Raw genomic sequence first — 26,335 nt, forward strand, 5'->3', positions numbered from 1 at the left:
CATAATTATTCCAAAAGTCTGAAGGAAACATTTTAACAAAAGACTATTAATTGTCTTTCGCCATAAAGTGACGTCTCTGATAGTGACACAAACACAGTAACCGTTTAGGCATTGCAGCAATGATTGACACATCAGGACGACACCCGCCCACTCCTGTCCGCTCGTGTTGTCACACCTGTCATGTGACCGCCGGGTCGCTACAGCAGTAGGCAAGTTGTTTGTGTTGAGATGTTCACGTGAGCGTTTGTATGGCTGGACTATGAAAGAGCCGGTCGCTGTCTATTCAGGCTCAGATAAGTGCTGTAACCGTGACGGCCGAACCCTGAGGTCAAAGCAGATGCTATTCATGAGCAACAGAACCCAGAGAGAGAAATGGAGATAAATATAGTCTTTCCAGAGTAAAGACAGCAGGAAAAGAGGCAGGTTTTCATAGTTCCACAGTTTGATTTCTCTTTCATTGCTCAGGAGAGAGTTCTTTGTAGTGTTTTGTTTACATATCAACTCAGATGTTTCTCCTAAAACAGACCTAAAAGAGTCACCAGTTAATGTCATGATTAAAAGGGGACCTATCGATTGCTTCGGTTGCTCAACAACAACAAAGCTGGAGAATCTCACGCAGCCAAAATGAGGATTGTCAGTAACGGTGTTCAGCCTTACATTGTTCAAACCGGAGTCGACACTGATGGAGAGACTCAGGAAGAACTTACAACTTTTAGAACGAAACTGGACGTTTCTGAATGGTTAGTGGATAAATTGATGTAGTTGCTGTGGAGTTGATTCAACTCATCCACTAGCATGTGTCGTCATGTTAATCTTTTGTGTTGAATTGACCCTCGTTTGTGAAGCAGTCCGGTGTAAAATGACGGCATGTCAACAACGCTCTACTACAACAACTCTTCCTCTTCTCTAAAGCAGCCCAACATGGCCCCGCCCCCTTTGTTGCGTGTTCTCAGGGGCGGGGTTTATGTAAATTTTGGGGTTTGTGCTTTGAGTGTCGTAACTTTCCAGATGTTTATGCTCAAACAGCAACATTACACACTAGCTAAAGTTAAAAAAGGTGAAATCATAAGTCTTCTCAGGGGAAGCATCAGGAAACTTCAGCAAAAGTCTCTTTTTAGAGATATTGCAGAGATCTCATTTGTGTGTTGTCTTTGTACCGTTAAACAGGCAAAGGAAACTAAATTATAGATCATGCGAGGCGGCACTTGAAAATAACATCCGCTGATGGACGTCATTCATTAGGGCTTTCAGGCTTTTCCAGCACACACACATTCATCTCACATTCACGCAGCATTTCCGTCTCCGAAACCGTCCGCGTGTCTCATGAATCCCTTTCATACACACACGCAGTCGGCAGCAGGTCTGCGCTCGCTGTCGGAAGCTCAAATGATGAAAGAGCTGCAAATCCTTCTATTGAATAATTCACAGAGGGCAGTTCAGCATTATGTTGGGTTTCTCGGCCTTCAATGAAACGATTCCTCAGAGTATTTCCCTGCCAGCTGAAATCCACAGGCAAAGACAGGGAATTCCCACACAAATCCATCACCGTTGACCAGCACACAGTGACCGCACTCATTCAGATACACTAGCGTTCAACAGTTTGGGGTCAGTAAGATCTTTTGATGTTTCTTCTGCTCACCGAGGCTGCGTTTATTTGATCAAAAATGCAGTAAATATTAGTACAATTTAGAATAACTGATTCATATTTCAATATATTTAAAAATGTAATTTATTCCTGTGATCAAAGCTGAATTTTCAGCATCATTACTCCAGTCTTCAGTGTCACATGATCCTTCAGAAATCATTCTAATATGATGATTTGATGCTCAAGAAACATTTATGATTATTATCAATGTTGAAAACAGTTGACATCATGATGTCTTGTCAAGCACTTCTGCTGAATAAAAGTTAATTTAAATGAATTTAAAGTAAAAATTACTGGCCCCTCCTCCTACACTTTAGCTTCGCCCCTCACTGCTATTGGTTCAACTAGACTAAATTCACTCCTCTGATTTCTGTTTTGGCCTCTGACCCCTGTTGCACTGATTACTGATTTGACGCACTTAAATCAAGCTCTGAGTTTCACAGATAACATTGAGGACACACACACACACACAGTAAGAACAGCACTTAAGGAGGATGGGAAATGTTACACTGACTGAGAGGGTAAAATCAGCGGCTCTCAGGGTCAGACAGAGAGACAGAGGAGACGGCAAGGTTAATTACATCAGACAGGCAGAGAAAAATACAGCATGTGAGGAGGCTCACGTAAGAAGTCCTTTCTGGAGGTTCAGCCAATGTCAGCGTTTATTATTTCTTTTATATTTCTGCCATTATAATAAATTAGTAAGCCACCCAGGCTGCAATTACAGTGATTTTTCCCATAATTAAGAGGGTTTTAAGCTCTCTGTCTGCCTTTAACTGTGGTAAAATCACTGTAATGCATAGCAGAACTTCTATATAGCGCTTTTCACAACACACACGTTTCAAAACAGCTTTACAGAAATCATGAAGTTGACATTTATAATGGATGGATGGATGTGCTTTTTTGGGCTTCAAAATTTCACTCCCATTATAAAGCTTGGAAGAACCAGGATATTTTTTAATATAACTCCAAACCTGTTTGTCTGAAAGAAAATAGTCATATACACCTAGGATGGCTTAAGGGTGAGTAAATCATGGGATAATTTTCATTTTTTGGCGAACTATCCCTTTAAGTGAGGCATTATCAAAGAAGGGAAGTAACATTTTCTGAAGCTCAAAGCAGATCTGTGTGTGTGAAAACTGCATGTGACTGTTGAATAATGAGCAGCATAATTTCGGAAAGTTTGCATGCAGAAAGTGAATGTTTTGGCAGGCAGTAGAATTTAAACAGGCACCAATTACACCCTTCCCATCCACCCACGGGGGTCTTCAGCGTCACCCCTGCAGGTGTGTGTTTTCATCAGCAAGCAGGAACAGTTTGTCTCTCACACACACACTTAACTAACAGCTCCCTGTTTTCCAGGTTATTTGCATGAAATTAGATGCCCACTGATGCACGTAATTGCATATCAATTAAAACCAATATCACATGTTCAGATAATGATAGAGAGAGATATGAGAACATTGTGTTGCTATTTACAACTAGCTTTGCACTTTTCTCAGTTTAAAATATAACACATGCAGAAGTGGGAAAGATGTGTTAGGCAGTACGGAAATAGTGCTAACAAACTAGATATATGTCTTTTTTTCAGTAATTGCAGTTTCCAGTGGACGTTCAGTGGGGGAATTTGAACCATGATGTTTTTGTCAGTTTTCCCTTTGTTCAGATGATGTTTATAGATTATCTAATCATCAGCTCCTCACACAAGGGACTGCCTGATTTCTGTCCCACAACACTTTGCTCAAGGCTCTGATCAATATGTCATCACCATGGCAACATGCCCGCCCTCTCACACTCACAGGGAAAGTCTTAAGTGGATTAGAGGCGGAGTTATTCAAATCAAAGAGAGAATGCTAATTATCATCGGGACACCAGCAAAACAGCAGTACACTGTGTGTGCATGTGAACAATATTGCAAGTTTAAAATATTTTGATATATATATATATATAAATGAAGCATTAAAATTATTAATGCATTTAATGTACCTGCCTAGTGTAATAAATTCTATGTTGAATACATTTTTTTTTTTCTAAAGCTACTTTTTGATTTTATGCTTTTCTCATTTAACACAATAATGACTTTAAATTTTCTTTTTGGGTTTCCCCATGTGTTATTAATTTGTGATTAATTTGATTAATGAATTAGATTAATTAATCACCACATTGTGTAATTATTTATATTATATATATATATATATATATATATATATATATTTACATGTATGCATGTATAAATAGGCCCTATATATACAGTATATACAACCTGAATTCCGGAAATGTTGGGACGTTTTTTTTAAATTTGAATAAAATGAAAACTAAAAGACTTTCAAATCATGAGCCCATATTTTATTCACAATAGAACATAACAAATGTTTAAACTGAGAAATTTTACACTTTTATCCACTAAATGAGCTCATTTCAAATTTGATGCCTGCTACAGGTCTCAAAAAAGTTGGCACGGGCAACAAATGGCTGAAAAAGCAATCAATTTTGAAAAGATTCAGCTGGGAGAACATCTAGCAACTAATTAAGTTAATTGATATCAGGTCTGTAACATGGTTAGCTATAATAGGGATGTCTTAGAGAGGCAGAGTCTCTAAGAAGTAAAGATGGGCAGAGCTGTGAAAGAGTGTGTAAAAAGATTGTGGAATACTTTAAAACAATGTCAAATTGCAAAGGCTTTGCAAATCTCATCATCTACAGTGCATAACATCATCAAAAGATTCAGAGAAACTGGAGAAATCTCTGTGCGTAACGGAGAAGGCCGAAGACTTTTATTGGATGCCCGTGGTCTCGGGGCCCTCAGACGACACTGCATCACTCATCGGCATGATTGTGTCAATGACATTACTAAATGAGGCCAGGAATTCTTCCAGAAACCACTGTCAGTAAACACAATCCGCCGTGCCATCTGCAGATGCCAACTAAAGCTCTATCATGCAGAAAGGAAGCCATATGTAAACATGATCCAGAAGCGCCGTCTATCCTGTGGGCCAAGGCTCATTTAAAATGGACTGTTTCAAAGTAGAAAAGTGTTCTATGGTCAGACGAGTCCAAATTTGACATTCTTGTTGGAAATCATGGATGATGTGTCATCCTGGCTAAAGAGGAGGGAGACCTTCCAGTGTGTTATCAGCATTCAGTTCAACAGCCAGCATCTCTGATGGCATGGGGGTGCATAAGTGCATATGGTATGGGCAGCTTGCATGTTTTGGAAGGCACTATGAATGCTGAAAGGCGTATAAAGGTTTTAGAGCAACATATGCTCCCCTCCAGACGCCGTCTCTTTCAGGGAAGGCCTTGTGTATTTCAGCAGGACAATGCAAAACCACATACTGCAGCTATTACAACAGCATGGCTTCGTCGAAGAAGAGTCCGGGTGCTGAATTGGCCTGCCTGCAGTCCAGATCTTTCACCTATAGAGAAAAATACGTCAAAGACGACCACTAACTCTTCAGCAGCTGGAAACCTATATCAGGGAAGAATGGGACCAAATTCCAACACCAAAACTACAGAAACTCATAACCTCGACGCCCAGATGTCTTCACACTGTTTTGAAAAGAAGAGGAGGTGCTACACCATGGTAAACATGCCCCCGTCCCAAATATTTTAAGACCTGTAACAGGCATCAAATTTGAAATGAGCTCATTTTGTGCATAAAATTGTAAAATTTCTCTGTTTAAACATCATTTTCATATAAAATTATCATTTAAAAAAAATATTTATGCATATAATATAATATTGGTCTCTTTTACACTAATTCAGTTTTACTGCATTATATATATTTAATTAAATCAGCCAATAAAACAATCTTTATACAATCTTTATATATATACAGTATAATCTAACCAACGCTTTGGCAATGTAAAGCCTTTTTACCGTGCCAGTAAAGTTTCTTGAATCTTAAGAGAGATGGAAACTTTATTAGTGCCCATTTCAGCTGAAAAAACTCTAAACAGCTGGTGTTGGATGTGAATGTGAGCGCATTAGCATATTTATTGCGGCCGTTAGAATGAGCAGGGAACCCTGCACTCTTCCTTCCTGCATCTTCAGCCCTCTTTTGACTCTCAAGATTTCCAAGAGGAGGAGAGGATCATTCACAGAGTTCGGGGTGGTTTCTTTCCATGCGGGTGGAGAGGCCGGATAGGATGCAAGATGGATTTCTCTCCCAACAGCTCTCCAGGGAACCGTTTTAGCTCGAAACAAAACAGAAACCCCTCCTCGTGGCAGGGACTCATTTCACACATGCCCCTCATCTTCATTTTACGCCTTTGTGATGTTAATGGACATTGAGTTGAAAACCCATCAAAACTCTCCTGCTAAAGTCTGTGCTGTGAACTCCAGCTGAAACTCTGATACCAGCTGACGTCACGGGTCAGAGGTCAAGTGATCATGGACATTTCCTTTCATGTTGTCTTGCTCATAGTCCTTTGGGTCTGATCTGTCTGCTTCTGTTTTGTGAAATCATTCTGTAGAGTCTGTTTTATATAACTCTGTTCTGTGTGTGTGTGGTTCTTTAGGGTCTGTTTTACATAGATCTGATCTGATGTATGGTCTGTTTTATATGGATATGATCTATGTGGTTCTGTGTTGTTCTCTATTTTGTGCAAATCTGATCTAGATCTGGTTCTTTAGGGATTGTTCTGTCTAGTTCTGTAAGGTCTGTTTTTTTGCATCTTATCTATGTGGTTCTGTGTGCTTCTAAGTAGATCTATTCTGTGCAGATCTGATCTATGTGTTTCTGAGTGGATGTTCTGTGTGTTTCTGTAGGGTTTGTTCTGTTTGGTTCTAATAGAGGGTATGCATGTGACGTCACCGTCAGCCGTTATGACTGCGGTAACGCCCACTGAGTGGCAAAAGACTGAGTGGCAGCATTGGTTTTCAGCGTGAATGCCACGAAAAACACACAAAACACATCTAAAACGGGAAAAAGCTTTGCGATTGACTGTACAAATACATTTAACAAGAAATCTGAGGTATAATTTTACAGACTGCTGAAAGCTACAGAAAAAGAAGCAAATGGATCACTGCAATTCACAGAAACAACTGGACTCCAGGCAGAGAAACGTGGATTTGCAGTTATCATTTTGTGTCAAATTGTTGGATTTCGGGGTAAAATCATACCCTATATATTGTATTGTTATATATTGTGTTGACAGCTCATCGATTAAATATTTACCATCTTATATTGTGCATTATTGGGTGTTTTTAAAGAAACACTGACAAAAACTATACAAGTTTTAGGGCTGGTTGATATATATAACACTGATATAAATGATCACTCCGATTTAGATCTACCTATATTGTAGTTATATAAAGCGTTCACAGGCAGATTTGCTTAATGTATTTCCCCGGCGTCGAAATCAGGCACATATAAATGTCAGGAAACACAATTCCTATCTGCATCTCATTATCCATGGATTAGGTTTCTTTGACATGCTATAAGGAACACTTTCGAGCCCAACCTTTAGTGTAATCATTTGTTTTACTCGTGTTTTTGCAGTTTCCCGTATTAAATCCAGTCATACAGCAGCTCTTTTGCCACTCGGTCAGGCTGAGGGAGCGCGTTCCGGCGGGAAAGTGACATCAATGCATACCCTCTATAGGGTCTGTTTTTATCCATCTGATTTATGTGGTTCTGTGTAGTTCTAAGTAGGTCTATTCTATGCAATTCTGCTCTATGTGGTTCTGCAGGGTTTGTTCTGTTTGGGTCAGAGTGGATTTGTTCTGTAAGGTCTGTTTTATATCTGATCTGTGTGGTTCTGTAGTGTTTGTTTTCTATGGATCTGACCTGTGGGGTTTGTTCTGTATGTGTCTGTTCTGTGTGTTTTCTTCAGCACCATGGAGAGTTCCATTCCGAACGTCCCGTGTTCGCTTGAGTCTATCAAGATTCCATCTCCTTCCTGGCGGGAGTTCAATCACGATGAGTCGCAATCAGAACCCGAGTGCCGCAGTTTTTTTTTTTTTTTTGGTGATTGTTCCGCTGAGGCGTGAGTATCGGGAGGGGGAGAGAGAGCAGAAAGTTAAAAACACTAAAACACGAGTCACTCCAACAAAGCAGGAAAAAGCCCCAGAGCCTCCAGAGAATCGTGACTCGCGGAGAAATAGCAATGCGTCACGGGTGGGTGGGGGTGTTCATATCCACGCATATACAGTCATAGTATATACTCACTATGATCCTAACGCGCTCATTCCTCCACCCCGCCCCGCGTCGCGTCACACTGAGCGGGGCTGCCCGCGATACAACTATTGATTTCATCTCTCTTTCTCTCGCTCCTCCTCCCTCTCCATCACTTCTTCTCAGCTTTTCTTCAAGTGCTGCAGAGAGACGCGGCTGCTGCTGCTGCATTGTGAGGAGAGAGAAAAAACGCTAAAGGAAAATCCGCGTTCCCGCGCTCAGAATTCCGCGCGCCCGTGAAGTCTGGACTCACGTACAGTCGGTAAGTGATTCTGAGTTTGTTTTTTTTGTAGGTTTACGCACGAGTCAAAATAAACTTTAGCTGCGCACAGGGAACGTTCACACGAACGCGTTGTTGCGTTCAGCACGAAAACGGAGCGAAGTTGAACTGTTTTTAACTAGACACCCCATATTACAAACGCGTCATTCTGACTCTTATGTAGGTAATTAAAGCAGAAAACGCTCCGCGTGAACGCTTTTAGTTAGATATCTTGTTTTATGTTGCTGACGATCCACTTTTTTTCCATGAAATTGTGTTTTTATTAAAAAGAGCAATGATTAATTCACCTTTTTTACATGAAATGGTTTCAGTTTAGTCAGGTTTAAATATTGGTTTTGCTCTTGAACAGCAAAGGGAATGAAGTTGTCTCTCAATGGGTAACAATTAACACACATTTTTGTGTTTGTTAGTTGTTTACAGATTAAATATGACCGTGCTAGTATATATAGAACTTGATCTATGCACTATTGCACTATGGACTTGATGAAGGTATTAATTGTGAGCTATTATTAATACATTTTGTATATGAGAGGGATAACTTCTCATTCATTACAGTTGTTTGGTAAGTTGAGGTCTTGCAGGGATCTGACCAAATATTCAAGATTGTAAAGCCTGTTTTTTTTTTCTATGGAACACAAATCGAGAATTTTGTCCATGCAGATTTTCCCATATAATAGGCTAACAAGAGTAGTAACCGTGTCTTTAAAGCTCCAAAAACACAACAAAAGTACTTCAAAAGTCATTCATATGACTCATGCACTAACTTTGTGTGAGGACCTCAAATAAAGTACCTTTCGAGGAAAGTCTATTCACTCGGCGGCCATATTTGCAACGCCTCCAGGCAGCTATTTCGGGCATCCAAGACGAAGTCCTGTCTATTTGAATGGGGGAATCCTGAAATCTCAAAAACTGCTTGGCGACCTCACAATTAAATAATATATTTCAAATCAGCAACAAAATCTGACATGAACGGTCACATAATTGTTGCTTTTTTTTTAGTCTAGACAAGCCTAATCACGAGTGTTATGTTTCTATGGGAACTGGAGCTTCTAACGGCAGCTGCAGTGACGCAATGACTTTATCAATCAGCGATTGGCTCTTTTACTTAGGAGGCGGGACTTTTTCCCGCCATATTGCGCGTTGCAGTTAAATGATTAGTTCACTTTCAAATAAAAATTTCCTGATAATTTACTCACCCCCATGTTATCCAAGATGTTCATGTCTTTCTTTCTTCAGTCGAAAAGAAATGAAGGTTTTTGATGAAAACATTCCAGGATTTTTCTCCATATAGTGGACTTCACTGGAGCCCAAACGGTTGAAGGTCAAAAGTACAGTTTCAGCGCAGCTTCAAAGCGTTCTACATGATCCCAGATGTGAAACAAGGGTCTTATCTAGAGAAACGATCACTCATTTTCAAAAAAAAAAAATTTTATATGATTTAACCATAAATGCTCATCTTGAATTCCAATATTGTAGACACTGCTAAGTGTATTACTGCCCTCAACAGGTCAAAGTTTGAACTAAATTGTCATATTCAATTTGCTAGTGCAAGTATATAACAATTAGTTCAAACTTTAACCTATGGAGGGCAGTAATACACTTAGCAGTGTCTACACTGCCGGAATTCTAATAGAGAAGAAAAAGAAGAAGTTCAAGATGAGCATTTATGGTTAAAGGTGCCCTAGAACCAGTTTTTACAAGATGTAATATAAGTCTAAGGTGTCCCCTGAATGTGTCTGTGAAGTTTCAGCTCAAAATACCCCATAGATTTTTTTAAATAAATTTTTTTAACTGCCTATTTTGGGGGCATCATTAACTATGCACCGATTCAGGCTGCGGCCCCTTTAAATCGCACGCCTTTTAAAGAATTTTAACCCAAACTGTCTGGATTTCTAGAGAGCAAAGGTTTTGTGAAAAAAGTGGAAGACTTAAACATAAAATGTGTAAAATAAACTGTTAAAAGGATTTGATGATCACTAGCGATAGTATTTTATTCTGTGTTGTCATCATTCAGGTTGGATTTCAGCTTTAATGTACATTGTTTTTAACAAAGCAGCTGATATTGCCATAGAAACTAGTGGACTGCCGACTCGCTTTCACCCCAAAATGGCGGAAACGCACGGGCTGCTGCTGGGCGCCGGTGTTGCAATGGAACGTTCTATTGACTGTCGCTTCTTGTTAGTGTATAGTCTTGTCTATAGTCTTTGCCTCAAATTAAATATGGCACGAGTGACGTCAGCAAAATCAAATAACATGATTGGTCATCACATGTCATGTGACCAAACTGACACATCTAACAGTTCTTTATTTGATCTGAGTTCAAGTTTGTCAGTGAATAATGACTTTGATTTTGTTCTATTCCTCATGCAAAGCATTATATGACTTAATAAGGTATGGAATAAAGTGGTATGAACCACATTTATGATAAGTTTGAGCTTTTTTGGGCTTGACAGATGCAAGTACTGTGAACAGTTTTGTATGATAAAGATTCTTGACTTTTGTGTTAAGTGAGAGTGAATAATGGGTGAACTATTCCTTTAAATATTAGTCATTGAAAATCCCACGTACTGTCGATCAACCAATACTGGATGTGTGTATGTGTGTGTGTTTTAAGATCCTAAGGGGATCCTGGTGGTGTCCTGGATTATAGAAAGAGAGAGAGAGAGTCACTTTAGTAACTTGTTCCCTGACAGAGCAAAATTTGTGTGACTGTCACAAGCAGAAAGAAATCCACCTGAAAATGTGAGTCATCGAGGCGCTTGGAGCAGATGTGTGTGTGTGCGTGTGTGACGGAAAGATAAAATGGAGAGGGAGGGGGATTGATTCCCATGCACAATGTCAAGACAGGCGAAATCTCATTACGGGGCGCAGCTTGCGTCAGAGCCGGACCGTGATTGATGCCTTTTCCCGGTTGTGCTGGCGATTCACGCGCAGACCGATGACTTTTCGCCAAGTGGTAGTAAAAGGGTGAACGCTGCGGAGCGTGAAACAACCTGCCTCAGAGAAAAGAGTGATGTGGTGAATACACAACTATAGTGCTGTCCTGTAACTGAAAATGTATCTTTACTACGGTAAAGTGCTACACTAATGAGTAGCTCCACGGTATTACTATGGCTTTTTGGACATGTATGTTACTAGCATTGTCTATTATGGGGGTACCAAGGTATTCTTTTGAAATATCATGTACTGTAAAAGCAACAAAATTGTTCAGTACCACAGTATTCCTCAAAATACCATAGTTTTACCATCTGATACCCTCACTGCACCGTTTTAGTCGAAATCTCACAGTGTTGAGCACATCTGCATTATCCTGTGCGTGTGTGTGTGTGTTTGTGTGTGTCAGGGAACTGGTCCTTTGACATTTGCCATTTTGATTAGGAGACTCTTTTGATGATTCGCCTTTATTCAGGTGAACCACATATACATTTTCTATCAAATATAAATACTTTTTATTTAAAAAAAAAATAAAATAAAGTACTATTTAGGTGCAGCTGGTGTGCCTTAGGAAATTAAACAAGAGACAATTTATATCTCACATATATATATAATAGATAGATAGATAGCTAACTTTTCCAGTTTTTTTTTCACACACACTCTATATGTGTGTGTCAGCTGATCAGTGAAGTGGATCAGACAAAGTGTCCCCCAGCACACAGAACTTGTGACCTTTGACCCTGTAGTCTGTTCCTTCAAAGCCACTCTCAGTAAAAGCACAGACATTCACTTTACACACAGTACACTGTACGCCACTGTACAATTTACATTCCAGTTATTGCAAATTATTTTTTATAACATGCAAATGAGTTTTTTCATTATGGAGATTTGAGGTTGAAATGTAACAATTTCACAGTTTTTTAATGAATTTTTTAGTTTTTCAAATTTCACTCCAATAGTGTCCTGTGGTGTATGAATGGATAAATGTAAAAATATTACACATAATCACACTTAATTTGAGATTTCACAAACTGCATGTACAGTGGTCAAATATTGCAGGTAGCCTAATAAATGTGCTAAAACTGTGATAAATATGTGGGTTTTTTTTCAGGATAAATATATTATTTAGCTACTATTTTCGTTTAGTTTTTATATTTTATAAGATTTTAAAGGCCAGCTGCACATTTGAACTCTTTGCAGTGTGCAATTTCACCAAAAACCAGTTCTACAGGATTCTGTCACTTACCAAATCAACTTTTTTGTCTTAGTAAATGATAAAAATCCTCTTGAATAGATTGAATTCTGTCTGTATATTGTTCTTGAGTTGCTATATGATTCTTGATGTTCTTTAGATCAGTGTTTTGGATTAACTTTAAAATATCAGAACTAAAGTACATTTGTGGAACTTCAAAAGATTTTTCAATAATTTAGAATGTTCTGGTTCTATTTGGAACCTTTACTGTAATCTTAATTTTTATTGTCCTCTTTTATATATATATATATATATATATATATATATATATATATATATATATTCTATAATTTAACTACTGCACCAACTCTTTACAGTATGCAATTACACCAAAATCAATTCTACTGGATTCTGTCACTTACCAAATCTACCTATTTATTTCAGTAAATGATAAAATCCTCTTGTATAGATTATGCTCAGTATGTACAGTTTTTACTGTAGTGAATGTAGATCAAATTGTAAGAATCTGTCTACATTAGAGACACACACACACACACACACACTCCACTACCTTCATCCAATCTGTGCAGGCGTCCACTATAAAACCCCCACAGCTGCTGGTGAGTCCCAGTGACCAGTGAAGCCTTCAGCTATCCATCATTACATTACTGCAGGATACATGTGTGTGTGTGTGTGTGTGTGTGTGTGTGTGTGTGTGCGCATGTGTGTAGTCTTCTGCTTTTTACTAAACCACTGATTCTGGTTAACCACAGATCTGTTTTCCGCAAGGTGAAGTGTGTGGAATCGGGGACACTAGAATACGGCACGACCTTGCTTGTGTAACTTTATAATTATTCACTCAAACACACTCTTCTATTCCAGTACAAATATCTAAACCTTTTTAAATCAAGATGCATTTACTTGAGAACCAAAATGACTTATGATATTGAATCTTGTTATCTGACAAATGTCTCAGTGTAGAGTTTCCGGCGTGAGGCACTTCAGGACCGAGGGCTCGGTTGTTTAGTGCACATCACCGTTCTTCTGAGCACAATTAGGCGTCTATGGAGGGGTCAAACTAAGTCGCTTACCGCCGATGCCGCAGCGTCCCGTGAGTTTGTTCCCTTTCCTCCCCCTCCCGCGCTCACGCTGGGGGTTAATGCAGAAAAACGGGTGTCGCATTGATTACATCACCCCTCTAATGATGTCATAGTTACGTTGGGAACAGCCTTTATTTGGTCTAAGAGGAAATGATGTCATGATGTGGGTTTTTTTTTTTTTTTTTTTAAGGTCTGTATTGAGGCACAAAGTTGCCGCAGCGCTCTGGACGTGCCGTGTGGAGTTTTCGAAGTCAGAGTTTTTAGATGGATCATGGATGAATCATTCGAATGAAACACTGTCACGTCTTCTTACAGTATTAAATGTGAAGTTAGTGCACACTGAGAGAGAGAAAGCGTGCATGTGCTCCTCCTCCGTGATTAATGAGGGCGTCTCTGACAGTATCAGCGGCCCGTGAAAGCACAACTGTTCGAGATTCATTCGTTTTGTTTTGGCTGAATCTGGACGGATGAAGGTTTCGCTGATTTTTCAGAAAAGAGGCCGAACACACGACACCACTGGAACAGGAGAATCAGCCTGCGAATCGGATCTTTTGATTCAGTTGTTGTTTTATGTCTTCATGTGTTCCCAAACGTTGTGATTTAATAAATGACTGCTGATTATTATGCTCAGGATCACACTGACTCGTTTAGAGTTCGTGAACCAGTTCACTGAAAAGAACCGACTCAAAAGAATCAATCGTTGATGAATCTCTAATCAGGCATCCTGCACATTTTAGAGTATTTTTGTGTGCATACTTTTATTAATGCAGAGAAAAAAAAATTGGTGTATTGAAATTGTTATTAAATTTAGCAAATAATTACAAAGAAATGGCAACACATTGAATTAAACGTGACATTTTGACATATTCTTTTTTCTTTTTAAATATAATTGTGTGTCTTCAGTCTCCATTTCTTCTCAGACGTGTCTCTGTGGCTCAAGGCTCTTAGATTTAGGTTTCAAATGCCAGAGTTAATGAATATTAATCATATTGTAATAACGATCAGCATATTGGCCAGACTGAAATTCAGCCGCAGTTATCAAATGTCAGCTCGAATTGAGATTCACAAAACATTCTGCAAAATAAAGGTTCTTTTGTGGTTTGTGTGTTCAGCTTTTTCTCATCAAGAACCTTTTTTGGCTGAATATTGTTTAATATCTATATGATTCTTAATGTTTTGTGTTTTGGATTTAAAATACCAGAACTAAAGGGGGAAAAAATCTTTTTTGGAACTTCAAAAGATTTTTCTATTATTTAGAATGTTCTGGTTCTATTTGGAACCTTTACTGTAATCTTAATTCTCATTATCCTCTTTATACCTAGAATAGAATAGAATAGAATAGAATAGAATAGAATAGAATAGAATAGAATATTTAATCGCAGGTGGAATATTCCCCCTCGTTCCGGCCCTTTCTCTGAGATGTTATCTCTGAACTGACTGAGAGATTCACTGAGTTTATGGGGGACAGAAAGGGAGTGTTTGTGTTTATTTTTCAGATGTGAGGAGATAAAAATGAGATGAGTATGTATGTTTCTGCCGGAGAGAGTCTTAGAGAGAAATTGTGCTGCAATGCAGCAGGGCTCTTCTGCGTTTCTGAGTTTAAGAACGAATGTTTCAGGATGTCAGAGATCCTGAGAAGCACATGTGTGAAGTTTTTCCCGCACACACTTCTGTAATGTCTGCATGTGGAGTTCCTTTCTTCATTTTTCCTTAGCTCTGTTCCATTAATGTCCACATGACTCCCTGTGGAGGTTAATAGTGTGAAGCAGAGCAGTGGAGATGATGAGTTAAACTGGGCACAGTGTCCTCTGCCCGCTGTGCCAACCTGATTTATGGCTTCTCCTGCCTTTCTGCAGGGCACATGAGCAGGAACACCTGAGATTTACAGCACTTTCACTTCTTCAATTACAGATATTCTGTGAAAACCAAAAATACCCAACTTATTTAATTTAATTTAATTTAATTTATATTATACAGCTTATATCTTATAGTATTTATATAAATTATTTAAAATAATTTAGTTTATGATTATACTTTATAAAATGTTATTATTATTTAAAACTTTTTCAATTTTGCTTTTGGTTATATATTAATATTTATTTATTATTTATAGATTTAAATAGTACAATTTTATATATATATTTATATCTTGAGTTTTATTTAGTATTTGTATAAATAATTAAAAATAATTTTGTATATGTTTATACCCTATAAATTATTTATTTATTTATTTTTCAATTTTGCTTTTGGTTATATCTTAACATTCATTTAAAAATTTAAAATGTATACATTTAAATAGTACAATTTTATATATATATATATATATATATATATATATTAGTTTTTGGTTATGTCTTATATAAAAATATTTTATTATATTAATAATAATACAAATATTTTATTATTATTTAATAAATGTTAATTGTTTGGTAATGTATTAATATTTATTGAATGTATAAATTAAAAAAATAATTGTATATGTGTGTTTATTTTATTTGTTATTTTATTTGTTTATAATATATATATATATATATATATATATATATATATATATATATATTTTTTTTTTTTTTTTTTTTTTTTTTTTTTTTTTTTTTGCTTATATTTTGGTGAATTAGTCCTATAAGTTGGTGTAGAGAATGAAAATATGACTGTGTTTCTTTCTCCCATAGTGAATGAAGCTGTCAGTCAGAAGGATCCGCCTTCTGCTTTGCATACGTCACACCCTCCTGTCCACTGCTGTCTGTCTCCAAACCAGCCTGCAGTAAAGTTGAACTCTGAAACTCACGTTTGATTCCTGGCTGGTGCAGTGGAGGAACATCTGCAACCATCAACAGCTAAACTCTGCACTCGGTGAAGATGGAGGACCCGTACCGAGACAGGACGTCTCTGGTCAAAGGCGCTCGTGACATCGCCAAAGAGGCGAAACGGCACGCTGTCAAGAAGGTCGGCAAAGTGGTTGACCGCGCCTCAGACGAGTACGCTGGCCGCACCTACAGCCGATTTGAAAACGACGAAGACGAGGGCGGCGACGAAGACTGTTACTACTATCAGGACGGTCAGGTGCAGCGAGAGGACGACGAGGGCTCCAGCGACGCCACCGAAGGACACGACGACGAGGACGAAATATACGAGGGCGAGTATCAGGGCGTGCCGGCGGGAGGCGGGGCTAATGATGGGCGTGGCCAGGTGGCCATTGGCCAGCCATTAGCAGATGGAATGAAGGACAAACGAGAGCTGGAGAAAGAGAGAGAGGCGGACGAGGAAGAGCTGGCGCAGCAGTACGAGCTCATCATCCAGGAGTGCGGACACGGACGCTTCCAGTGGCAGCTGTTCTTCGTGTTGGGCCTGGCGCTCATGTCCGACGGGGTTGAAGTGTTCGTCGTGGGGTTTGTTCTGCCCAGTGCTGAAACAGACATGTGTGTGCCCAACTCAGGAGCCGGATGGCTGGGTGAGTGATCAAATAATCACACAAGAAAATAACTTCATGTTTTACAGTCTGAAAATACTCTAGTTTGGATCTTTGATTGGCAAAAAATGGTTTCAAAAGAAGCCAAAGCATCAAGCAGGAGAAAACACGCCCCACTTCATGATACTATTGATTGATATTATTGATACAGGATTTAAAGAGTTAGCTCACCCATAAATGAAAAGTATCCCATGATTTACTCACCCTCAAGCCATCCTAGGTGTATCTTCTTTCAGTCAAACACTATCGGAGTTATATTTAAAAATCTAAGCTTACGATACTCCAACATCCAAGCTCGTATGTTTATGTACACTTATTTCACTTTAATGGCAATGAAAAGGACCTATTAATTGCCATTAAAGTGGAATAACTGAACCTAAACATACGAGCTTGATAAAAATGCTTATTTTAGAAGAAAATTTTAGATGGCACTTAGAGGCTTTTGCATCTGAAGTTTTCATATACACCTGGCTTAAGGGTGAGTAAATCATGGGATAATTTTCATTTTGCGTGAACTATCCATTCAATTCACTTTAAAGGTTGGGTAGGTCATTTTCAGGGAGGCTAGCAATAGCGTGCTAGCTTTGAAAAGTATGAAATCCCACCCTCCCTTCAGAGCGTCTCCAAACCACACCTCCTCCAAAACACTGAACTCATACAGTAAGGAACAAACAAAAGCGTCACGAGAGATGGCGTTAAACTTCCTCATGTCTCAAAGCACAAAACATTACAATAAAAATGAAGGAAGCAACTTCAAGAGCTCTGACCTGTACCACCTGACTGCTGCAGATTCATTTTGGCATTGATAGTGTTTGAAACACAAAAAATTCAAGTCACGAACCTCTCCGAGTATAACATCACAGGTTGCCATCTCTTAATTTTGGTAGTTATGGCATGAACGCAGTATAAGTTTGTTGTTTTGATTCGGTAGGAACTGTAAAAGGTGGCTGCTGTTTTGTTTGTGGTGCTCTGCGACTGACGTCTGTCTACATAAACTCGGCATGAAATGCTCTGATGTATGGAGTCAAATTAATGCCTTAAAGTTTTGCACAAAAATAAAGTTTTGCAAAACACAAAAAAGAATTGAGCAATAAAAAAATGTTTTGCAAACAAAAATAAAGAATTGCAAAGGAAAAATAAAGTATTGAGCAGAAAAAAAATAAGTTTTGCAAACAAAAATAATAAATTGCAAAATAAAATAACGTAGTGCAAAAATAAAAATATAATCAATTACAAAAATCAATGACAGCTGTAATCCTATTTTATCTTTGCCACATATTTTTCATGCTCAAACCTACTAAATCATTTGCAACGCTCATTTTATTCTGCGTTTCAGTCAAGCGTGCGCTCACGATACCGGTTTTCTTTTGCGCTGCACTGTTCTGTGCGGATCTCTTTATGGCACTGGTTTGACGTGGGGGTGGAGTCAAGAAACGGGGGCACGCCCCCCTTGAAAACGTCATCGGCAGGAGACGCAGATCGGAACAGAACAGATCAGAGACAGAGCGCATTTATTATAATCTGAAAACCACGCCCACCGGGGGGAAAACAATCCAACCGTCTCCAGGCTGCCTTCTTGTCTTTTCTGACTCATTACAAAAAACAGAACAATGCCTAAAAGCTGCTGTGTGACAAGGTGTACAGCTAACAAGCTAAAAAACCCAGAAATAAGTTTTTATAAGCTGTCGACCCCAAAAAACGAATGTTTAAGGACACAAAAGTGGATACAGGCAGTGAGACAGAGCGCAACGGGTCATATTACTATAAGAAATGCATTGGAGGGGGTCGTAATCGGCGACAACATATGCTAAACAAACCAACAAAAACAAACCATTCATTATTTTTAACCACGTCAAAGAATTATTTCACCTGTCGCCGATTACGTTCCCCTCCAATGCATTTCGCGGGGGGCGTGCCCCCGTTTCTTGACTCCACCCCCACGTCAAACCAGTGCCATAAAGAGATCCGCACAGAACAGTGCAGCGCAAAAGAAAACCGGTATCGTGAGCGCACGCTTGACTGAAACGCAGAATAAAATAAGTGTTGCAAATGATTTAGTAGGTTTGAGCATGAAAAATATGTGGCAAAGATAAAATAGGATTACAGCTGTCATTGATTTTTGTAATTGATTATATTTTTATTTTTGCACTACGTTATTTTATTTTGCAATTTATTATTTTTGTTTGCAAAACTTATTTTTTTCCGCTCAATACTTTATTTTTCCTTTGCAATTCTTTATTTTTGTTTGCAAAACATTTTTTTATTGCTCAATTCTTTTTTGTGTTTTGCAAAACTTTATTTTTGTGCAAAACTTTAAGGCATTAATTTGACTCCATACTGATGACGTATGATGTCTGCATGAACAGGGTGCATGAGGAAATGTAAAAACATATGTTGACAGACAGGTAGGACATCCTATCTTATCCCTCGGACCGCAGAGTATGATTGGATGAACATTCCTATCGGGATGTGAAGAGACTTTCAACCAGCATAACAAAAAAATGCTTCTGAAGCAAATCACCTACCCTGCCTTTACTGTTTAAATCATTTGGTGTCTTTTTTAAAAGAAATTAATACTTTTATTCAGTAAGGAGGCATTAAATTTATCAAAAGTCACAGTGATAATATTTATGATGTTAAAAGATTACTATTTCAAATAAATGCTGTTCTTTTAAACTTTCTGTTCATCAAATCAAAGAATGCTGAGAAAAATGTTTCAGTTTCCACAAAAATATGAAGTAGCGCAACTGTGTTCAACATTGATAATAATCAGAAATGTTTCTTGAGTATCAAATCAGCATATTAGAATGATTTCTGAAGGATCATGTGACACTGAAGACTGGAGTAATGTTGAAAATTTTCGAACACTACTCTATATTTTAAGTATAAACTTTTTTACCAAGCTTGTTGCAGTGCATTCTGGTATACTCTATACATAGAACATAATCAAGTGAAGGTGTGTTGGACCTTCTGCAGTGGTCTTTGTGTTGAGAGCACCTCTGGTGTCTGCGTAGGAAGCTCACTAGATTCTGGAGCAGAGTCTCTATTATTCATCTTTGTCTTTGTACAAGCACGTTTCTGTCTGTAGTCACATGCTGTAAAGACGACAAGCTGCTTTTTCCACACTTTGATGTGAGCGAGGTTTTTTTCCTTGTAATGACTCTGTGTGTGTGTGTGTGTGTGTGTGTGTGTGTGTGTGTGTGTGTGTGTGTGTGAGGGCTTGTATTTGGTGTGTAATGTGGGTGGTTGGGTGGCGTCTGCCAGCGATACCGTACTGTGTCGTGCTTGTTTGATGGTTGTTGGATGTGTGTGTGTGTGTGTGTGTGTGTGTGTGTGTGTGGGTAGAGACTGTTTTTGTATTATTCAGTAATCTCTCTGTGGGTCTGGATGAGTTTATTGTTTTGGCAGCAGGTAGTACAGCACATGTGTGGGTAGATTTGAGCTTATTTAAGAGGAGCTGGTGTGTGTGTGTGTTTGTGTGTGTGTGTGTGTGCGTGTGTGTGTGTGTGTGTGTGTGTGTGTGTGTGTGTGTGTGTGTGTGTGTGTGTGTGTGTGTGTGTTTCCTTCACTCTTCCCCTTATGTAAGTATTTATCTATAATATGCAGATCACGTATATACTAGGGATGCACCGATCCGCCTTTTTCACTTCCGATACCGATCCCGATACCTGGGATTCAGTATCGGCCGATACCGATCCGATCCGATCTTCAAGTAATAAGAAAAGCGCTAAATTACCTAATAAACTGTATGCCTCACTTAGGGCTGTGACGGTCGGCATGACAACCGCGCCACCGCGGTCGTGGAGTGTCACCGGCGGTAGTGTGGCGTGTATATAATATATAATCTCAAAGGTCAGGTTAACCGAGAATTTTCCGTCATTGATGGAATTTTTTTTAGCAGTGACGGAAAAAATCTGCAGCCTGTCCGTCATTTTGACAGATTACTGAGGCTGATGTAACTTAACTGTAATTCCCACCCCTGTCCAGTAGGTGGTGAGTGTGCTCCAGTGTGGCAGCAGAGCGCGAGTTCAGACTCCAGAATAAAATGAAAACGATGCCTTTGATTACACACACCCAGTTTTTCCATTTTATTATATATTATATTATAATACTTATGCTTACATAAAGTTTCTAATCCGTTTTGTTTTAAATAGTTTTTATTTTTGTTCTTGCTGACTAAGTTTATGGTCAATGAATGGCTTTTCCTACGTGACATTGTTTACAACACTGATTGAACTGACGTGATACAGATTTCGGTAAGATACTGCAACTTTCAACATATTTTTTGATTTTCATTCATGTTTATTTCCTAGTAAAGTAGGAAAGAAGAAGAGATGATCACGTTCACTCACGATCCTCAAAAAGTGTTGAGATGAGATGTAAGATGAAAACTGAAAAGTGACGCAGACTTTAACTTTTCATAATACTTTCTTTTCATAATATAAATAATTGCATAGCCTATGTCTATTTGTTTATCTTATACGTTTGTGAATACATATGAAAATGTGGACGAAATCAGAAGCTATTAAATGTCTTATAATTAAAATATAAAAATTAAAATGATGCAGCAACATATGATAGATAGGACAGAACAAAAAAAAATGCTATTAAACAATCTTTCATTGCGCAAAAATATTATAATATGAACGGCTCCCATGAGCGGCACAAAGCGCTTTTATGCGTATCCCGTGTGCAGAATGATGTGCTTGAAGCACCATGGAATCAGCGCGCAGCGGCAGCGCTCCGCAGTGAAAAGTTCAAAGCACAAAGTGAAGAAATATTGATGCGTATTGTATTACCGGTATCTTGATTAAGTATAATAATAGAAACATTGATTCATCTTGGAGAGAGTTTCATTGTGTTGACTGTCGTAACTGAACGCGACACGCAGTCTGAATGCTGAATGGAGAGTGACTGACAGCCGCAGCGGAGGGAGGCCTTTACGTGAACTTTAATTTAACAACTAAAATATTCATCTGTACCTCAAATTAAACTATGGAATGGCTTCAGAACACTTGGAATATAGTGCACAGAAACTTTATGGTGCTTTTTAATGTGTTTGTGCCTTTTGTAGAGCTTAACAACAACAGAATAGTACACGCACAATATCGGATTTTGGATCGGTCCCGCCCGGCCGATACCCGATCCGGCAAAAATGGCAGTATCGGCGCCGATACCGATCTGAATATCGGATCGGTGCATCCCTAGTATATACAATTTAATGGAAATGAATCAAATTAAAGAACTGATATTCTCCAGATGTTCTTTAGTTGTTGTGAAAGAACATTGTCATGTTTAGTGTTTATTTTAAAGGGGACCTATAATGCCCCTTTCACAAGATGTAATATAAGTCTCTGGTGTCTCCAGAATGTGTCTGTGAAGTTTCAGCTCAGAATCCCCCACAGATCATTTATTATAGCTTGTCAAATTTGCCCCTATTTGGGTGTGAGCAAAAACACACCGTTTGTGTGTGTCCCTTTAAATGCAAATGAGCTGCTGCTCCCGGCCCCCTTTGCAGAAGAGGGCGGAGCTTTAACAGCTCAACAACAACAAAGCTGGAGAATCTCATGCAGACAAAATGAGGATTGTCAGTAACGGTGTTCAGCCTTACATTGTTCAAACCGGAGTCGACACTGATGGAGAGACTCAGGAAGAAGTTACAACTTTTAGAGTGAAACTGGACGTTTCTGAATGGATAGTGGATAAATTTATGTTGATTCAACTCATCCACTAGCATGTGCCGTCATGTTAAACTTTTGTGTTGAATTGACCCTTGTTTGTGAAGCAGTCCGGCATGACAACAACACTCTACTACAACAACTCTTCCTCTTCTCTAAAGCAGCTCAACATGGCCCCGCCCCCTTTGTTGCATGTTCTCGGGGGCAGGGTTTATGTAAATTTTAGGGTTTGTGATGTCACCAACCCAGGAAGAAGCTTGTTGTAGTCTCTACCAGCCGTTTGTTGTAGTCCTTAAAAAGCGATTTCTGTAACAGAAAATATCTCCATTTGCATTGAACTTTGAGCGTCGTAACTTTGCAGATGTTGTTTATGCTCAAACAGCAACATTACACACTAACTAAAGTTAAAAAAATGAAATCATAATCAACCACTCCTTTAATTATGGTTTAATATGTAAGTTTTTAATGAACCTTATATAAGAGGTCACTAATGCACTATATTACTTGGCAGAAGAATTGTTTATTGTGATAATTTTAGTAGAAATGCAACTATTATTAATTATTAATTAATTGTGCCCATTGTGTCTGAAATACATGCATAATTGCATCGTATTAAATATGTACCATTTGGCTGTTATTGTGTTGCATCTTGTCTTTTGTCTTTCAGTGAAGAGAGAGAAATGAAACTTGTTGCATCATGTCTGTGTAGGACATGGTGTAACAGTTATTTTATGGTTCTTGGTGTTGTTAAGCACAGTGCGGAGCTCAATTCTGTATTTTATCACACTAATGATGTAATATTTCAGATTAGTGCTGTTTTTGTTTGTTGTATTCATGCAAATTTAGAGATATGGTGTATCTATGTAGATAAATCAGTTTCTTCTCCCTCTGCTTCACTCTCTCTGATCAATACTCTGCACTTAGTCTTGACTAACTCTCCTCTTCTGAATACATGTGTGGTCTGTCCATTCACACACACAGGCTCTGTTCCAAACCACACTGAGCTGCCTATCTAGACGGCATCATAATCGGACCCCTGACATAAAAACTGATTCTAAAAGAGCATTGTTCATATCCTTCATTGATATGGTGAGCCATACTACATTTTAGAGAAGCAGAATCATGGTAAAAATAAATAAATAAATAAATAAATGAAAAATTAGAGAGAAATCAATAGTAATGTTGACTATAAATATAGGCCTGCTTGTAGGTTTATTTTATCCAATTTTGGTATGGCTATTTAATAGTTATTATATACTATTTAATATCTTTTCTATGGCAACTATACAAATGCTGAATAATTCAAATCAAATCTGAAGAGGATTATATAATCATATATTTCATACCAAATTCTAAAGCAGCATAGCATTTATCATTTGTGAAGAAACATTTGAGTTGCCAAACACTAAAAAGCTTTTAAAAAAGTTGAATGTGACTGCAGAAAGCAGTGTGTGTTGAGGCTGGGCTGGAGTTAGTATTCTGTGAGTGTCGGCAGCAGACGCTCACTGTAGGTTTGGTGCAGGTAATGAACAGCGAGGCACAGGAGAGACACTCTCAGACCCACACTGAGACGCTTTTCATTTGTCCGTCTGCCGCAGAGCTTCCATTATCTCTTATCTTTCTTCTCCCATTCTCCTCTTCTTCTTCCCCTGCAGTAAAGCTCGTTTAGTTACCCTCCCTCTCTGTAATCACTTGTTCTTTTCCTCCTCCTGTCCTCTTTGTGCCCGTCGTACAGGACGGCTCTTTCCTCTAATGACGCTGGGAGAACACACTCACTCTCACACACACACACACACATGCATCCGCGACTTATCCGCATTTATAAAACACACACAGTTGCACGGAGTGTGCGCTAGGGATCAATAACTCTGATCGATAAATTAGACGGCAGGCGGAGCAGATGGAGATATTCCGTAGTTCCAGATAAAGAGAGCTGTCAATCACAGACGCGACAGAGAGTACGTGTTGCATAACTTGACTGTGAATAGACACACGTATGCACCGTCCTGAGCTGGTGAAGAGATCACGCTGACGTTTAACACAGGTTTCTAAAAATAGAATGTGGAATATATATACATTACAGGTTCTGGCAAGGTTTTCTCAAAGTTATGATCAAAAAAATGTCCAGTAACATTAATAGAATGTTTGTTCAAAGTTATCTGTTCTTTAATAATGTTCTCAGAATGTTAGAAAAATACAAAGTAAATCACTTTATTGTTACAATGTTATTTATACATTGTTCATGGAATGTTTAGTTGAAGGTTCTTTTAACGTCTTTTTAATGTTACTACTTGTTTCAGAACATTCAGAGAACATTCAAAAGTAACATTTCCATAATGTTTGAAAAATTATAAAATGGAATGTTCACTTAACGTTTGTATAATCAAGAAAAAATGTTTTTAAAACATTTAAAAAACTGGAAGTTTAAAAAAAAAAAAAAATCAAAAATAACATTTTCATAACTTAATGGTAACATTAACAAAATGATTTTAGAACATATTTTTATATGCTGGGTTACAACAAATGTGATGTGGATTTTTAAATTAATATGTGAAGTGAAATAAGCATGAGAAAGAAAGAAAGAAAGAAAGAAAGAAAGAAAGAAAGAAAGAAAGAAAGAAAGAAAATGTGCTGTGGGTAATTTAGTGGGGCCATTAGCTCGGTGATCACATTGCCAGTGTTAGAGAGATAGAGAGGATGGAGTGATGGAGAGATGAGCAGAATGAACTCTGAGAGGTGAGACGCTGTTCTGAAAAGACCCCTGAGAGGCGTCTGTAATATGCCCGACACTTTCTGATTTCACGCTTTACTGCTCTCTCTCTCTCTCTCTCCATCCTTTCATACTGCAGTATCAGCAACAACAGATGTTGTACAGCTCAAGCTGAAATGTGTGTGTGACTGAATTTAAATATATATATACATGGGTCATTGACAAATAAGGTTTTTAAAAGTCTAAAAAAAACATAATTGAGATATAATTAATTTTGAAGTTTTATTAAGTGTTAACAATTATATTATGTGGTTTTTATAATCAATTAACACTGCTTTTTGGACAAAATTTGTCACCAAAAATTTCGGTTTTACTGAATGACGATATTTTTAAACAATGCTAACAGGCTGATATCTAGCTATCTAGCAAAAGGACAATCAAACATTTTATATTTAGTACAAGTTTTTAAAATATTACAACATTTTCCATGTTTTATAGCGGTTGCACCGAGTGACCTGATGTTTCGGGACATGCGTATGAACAAGAGAAAACATGAATTTATCAAATAGTTAAAAGAGCATTAGTTACTTTGCTTCATGACCATGTGGTCCTTTGCAGGTATCTGAATGATGTCACATCCTGTCACATGATATTGACTGCATGACTTGATCCAGAATGGTCCCTTTATATTGGTTACTCCGAATGACATCAATGAAATTCATTTTTCCGGACATTCTTTCTCATAACAAAACAACGACTTCTACACATAATTTTAATACCATTTTGCACACTGTTGATATATGATGTTATAAAATCATGCCAGAATAAAAAATATATACATTTATTTCATTTTAAGATATTTTAATCACAAATTAAATGGCTGCATTGGCCTTTGGACGTAAAAATCTTTAAAATACCTTTATATGAAGCAAAATATAATTAAAACCTTTGGATTCAATAAAAGAGATCTAGTTGTACTACCTTACATACTTTAGATGTCATATCTTTGTTTTTTATTATTATTTAGGCATTTGGACGAAAAAAAAAAAAAGACCCGTCACATCATTGACCCCTATATATGCATTATAATATATATTATAACACTTTTATTCAGCAAGGATTAAATTGATCAATGAATCCTGAAAAAAA

The 26,335-nt window shown here is 38.0% G+C and overlaps 1 protein-coding gene across 1 annotated transcript in view; it reads left to right on the forward strand.

Annotated features, from left to right (window-relative positions):
- The first annotated feature begins 6,853 nt into the window (after window positions 1-6,853).
- Window positions 6,854-26,335, forward strand: part of LOC125252695 (synaptic vesicle glycoprotein 2C-like) — a 66,933-nt gene continuing 47,451 nt past the window's right edge. The window contains exons 1-2 of the mRNA XM_048166211.1: window positions 6,854-8,085; window positions 16,002-16,780. Coding sequence (XP_048022168.1) covers window positions 16,189-16,780 — 592 coding nt within the window. The 5' untranslated portion in view covers window positions 6,854-8,085; window positions 16,002-16,188. The remainder of the gene's footprint in view (window positions 8,086-16,001; window positions 16,781-26,335) is intronic.

The sequence above is a fragment of the Megalobrama amblycephala genome, linkage group LG18, assembly GCF_018812025.1.
Source record: "Megalobrama amblycephala isolate DHTTF-2021 linkage group LG18, ASM1881202v1, whole genome shotgun sequence".
In the NCBI taxonomy this organism is placed as follows: Eukaryota; Metazoa; Chordata; class Actinopteri; order Cypriniformes; family Xenocyprididae; genus Megalobrama; species Megalobrama amblycephala.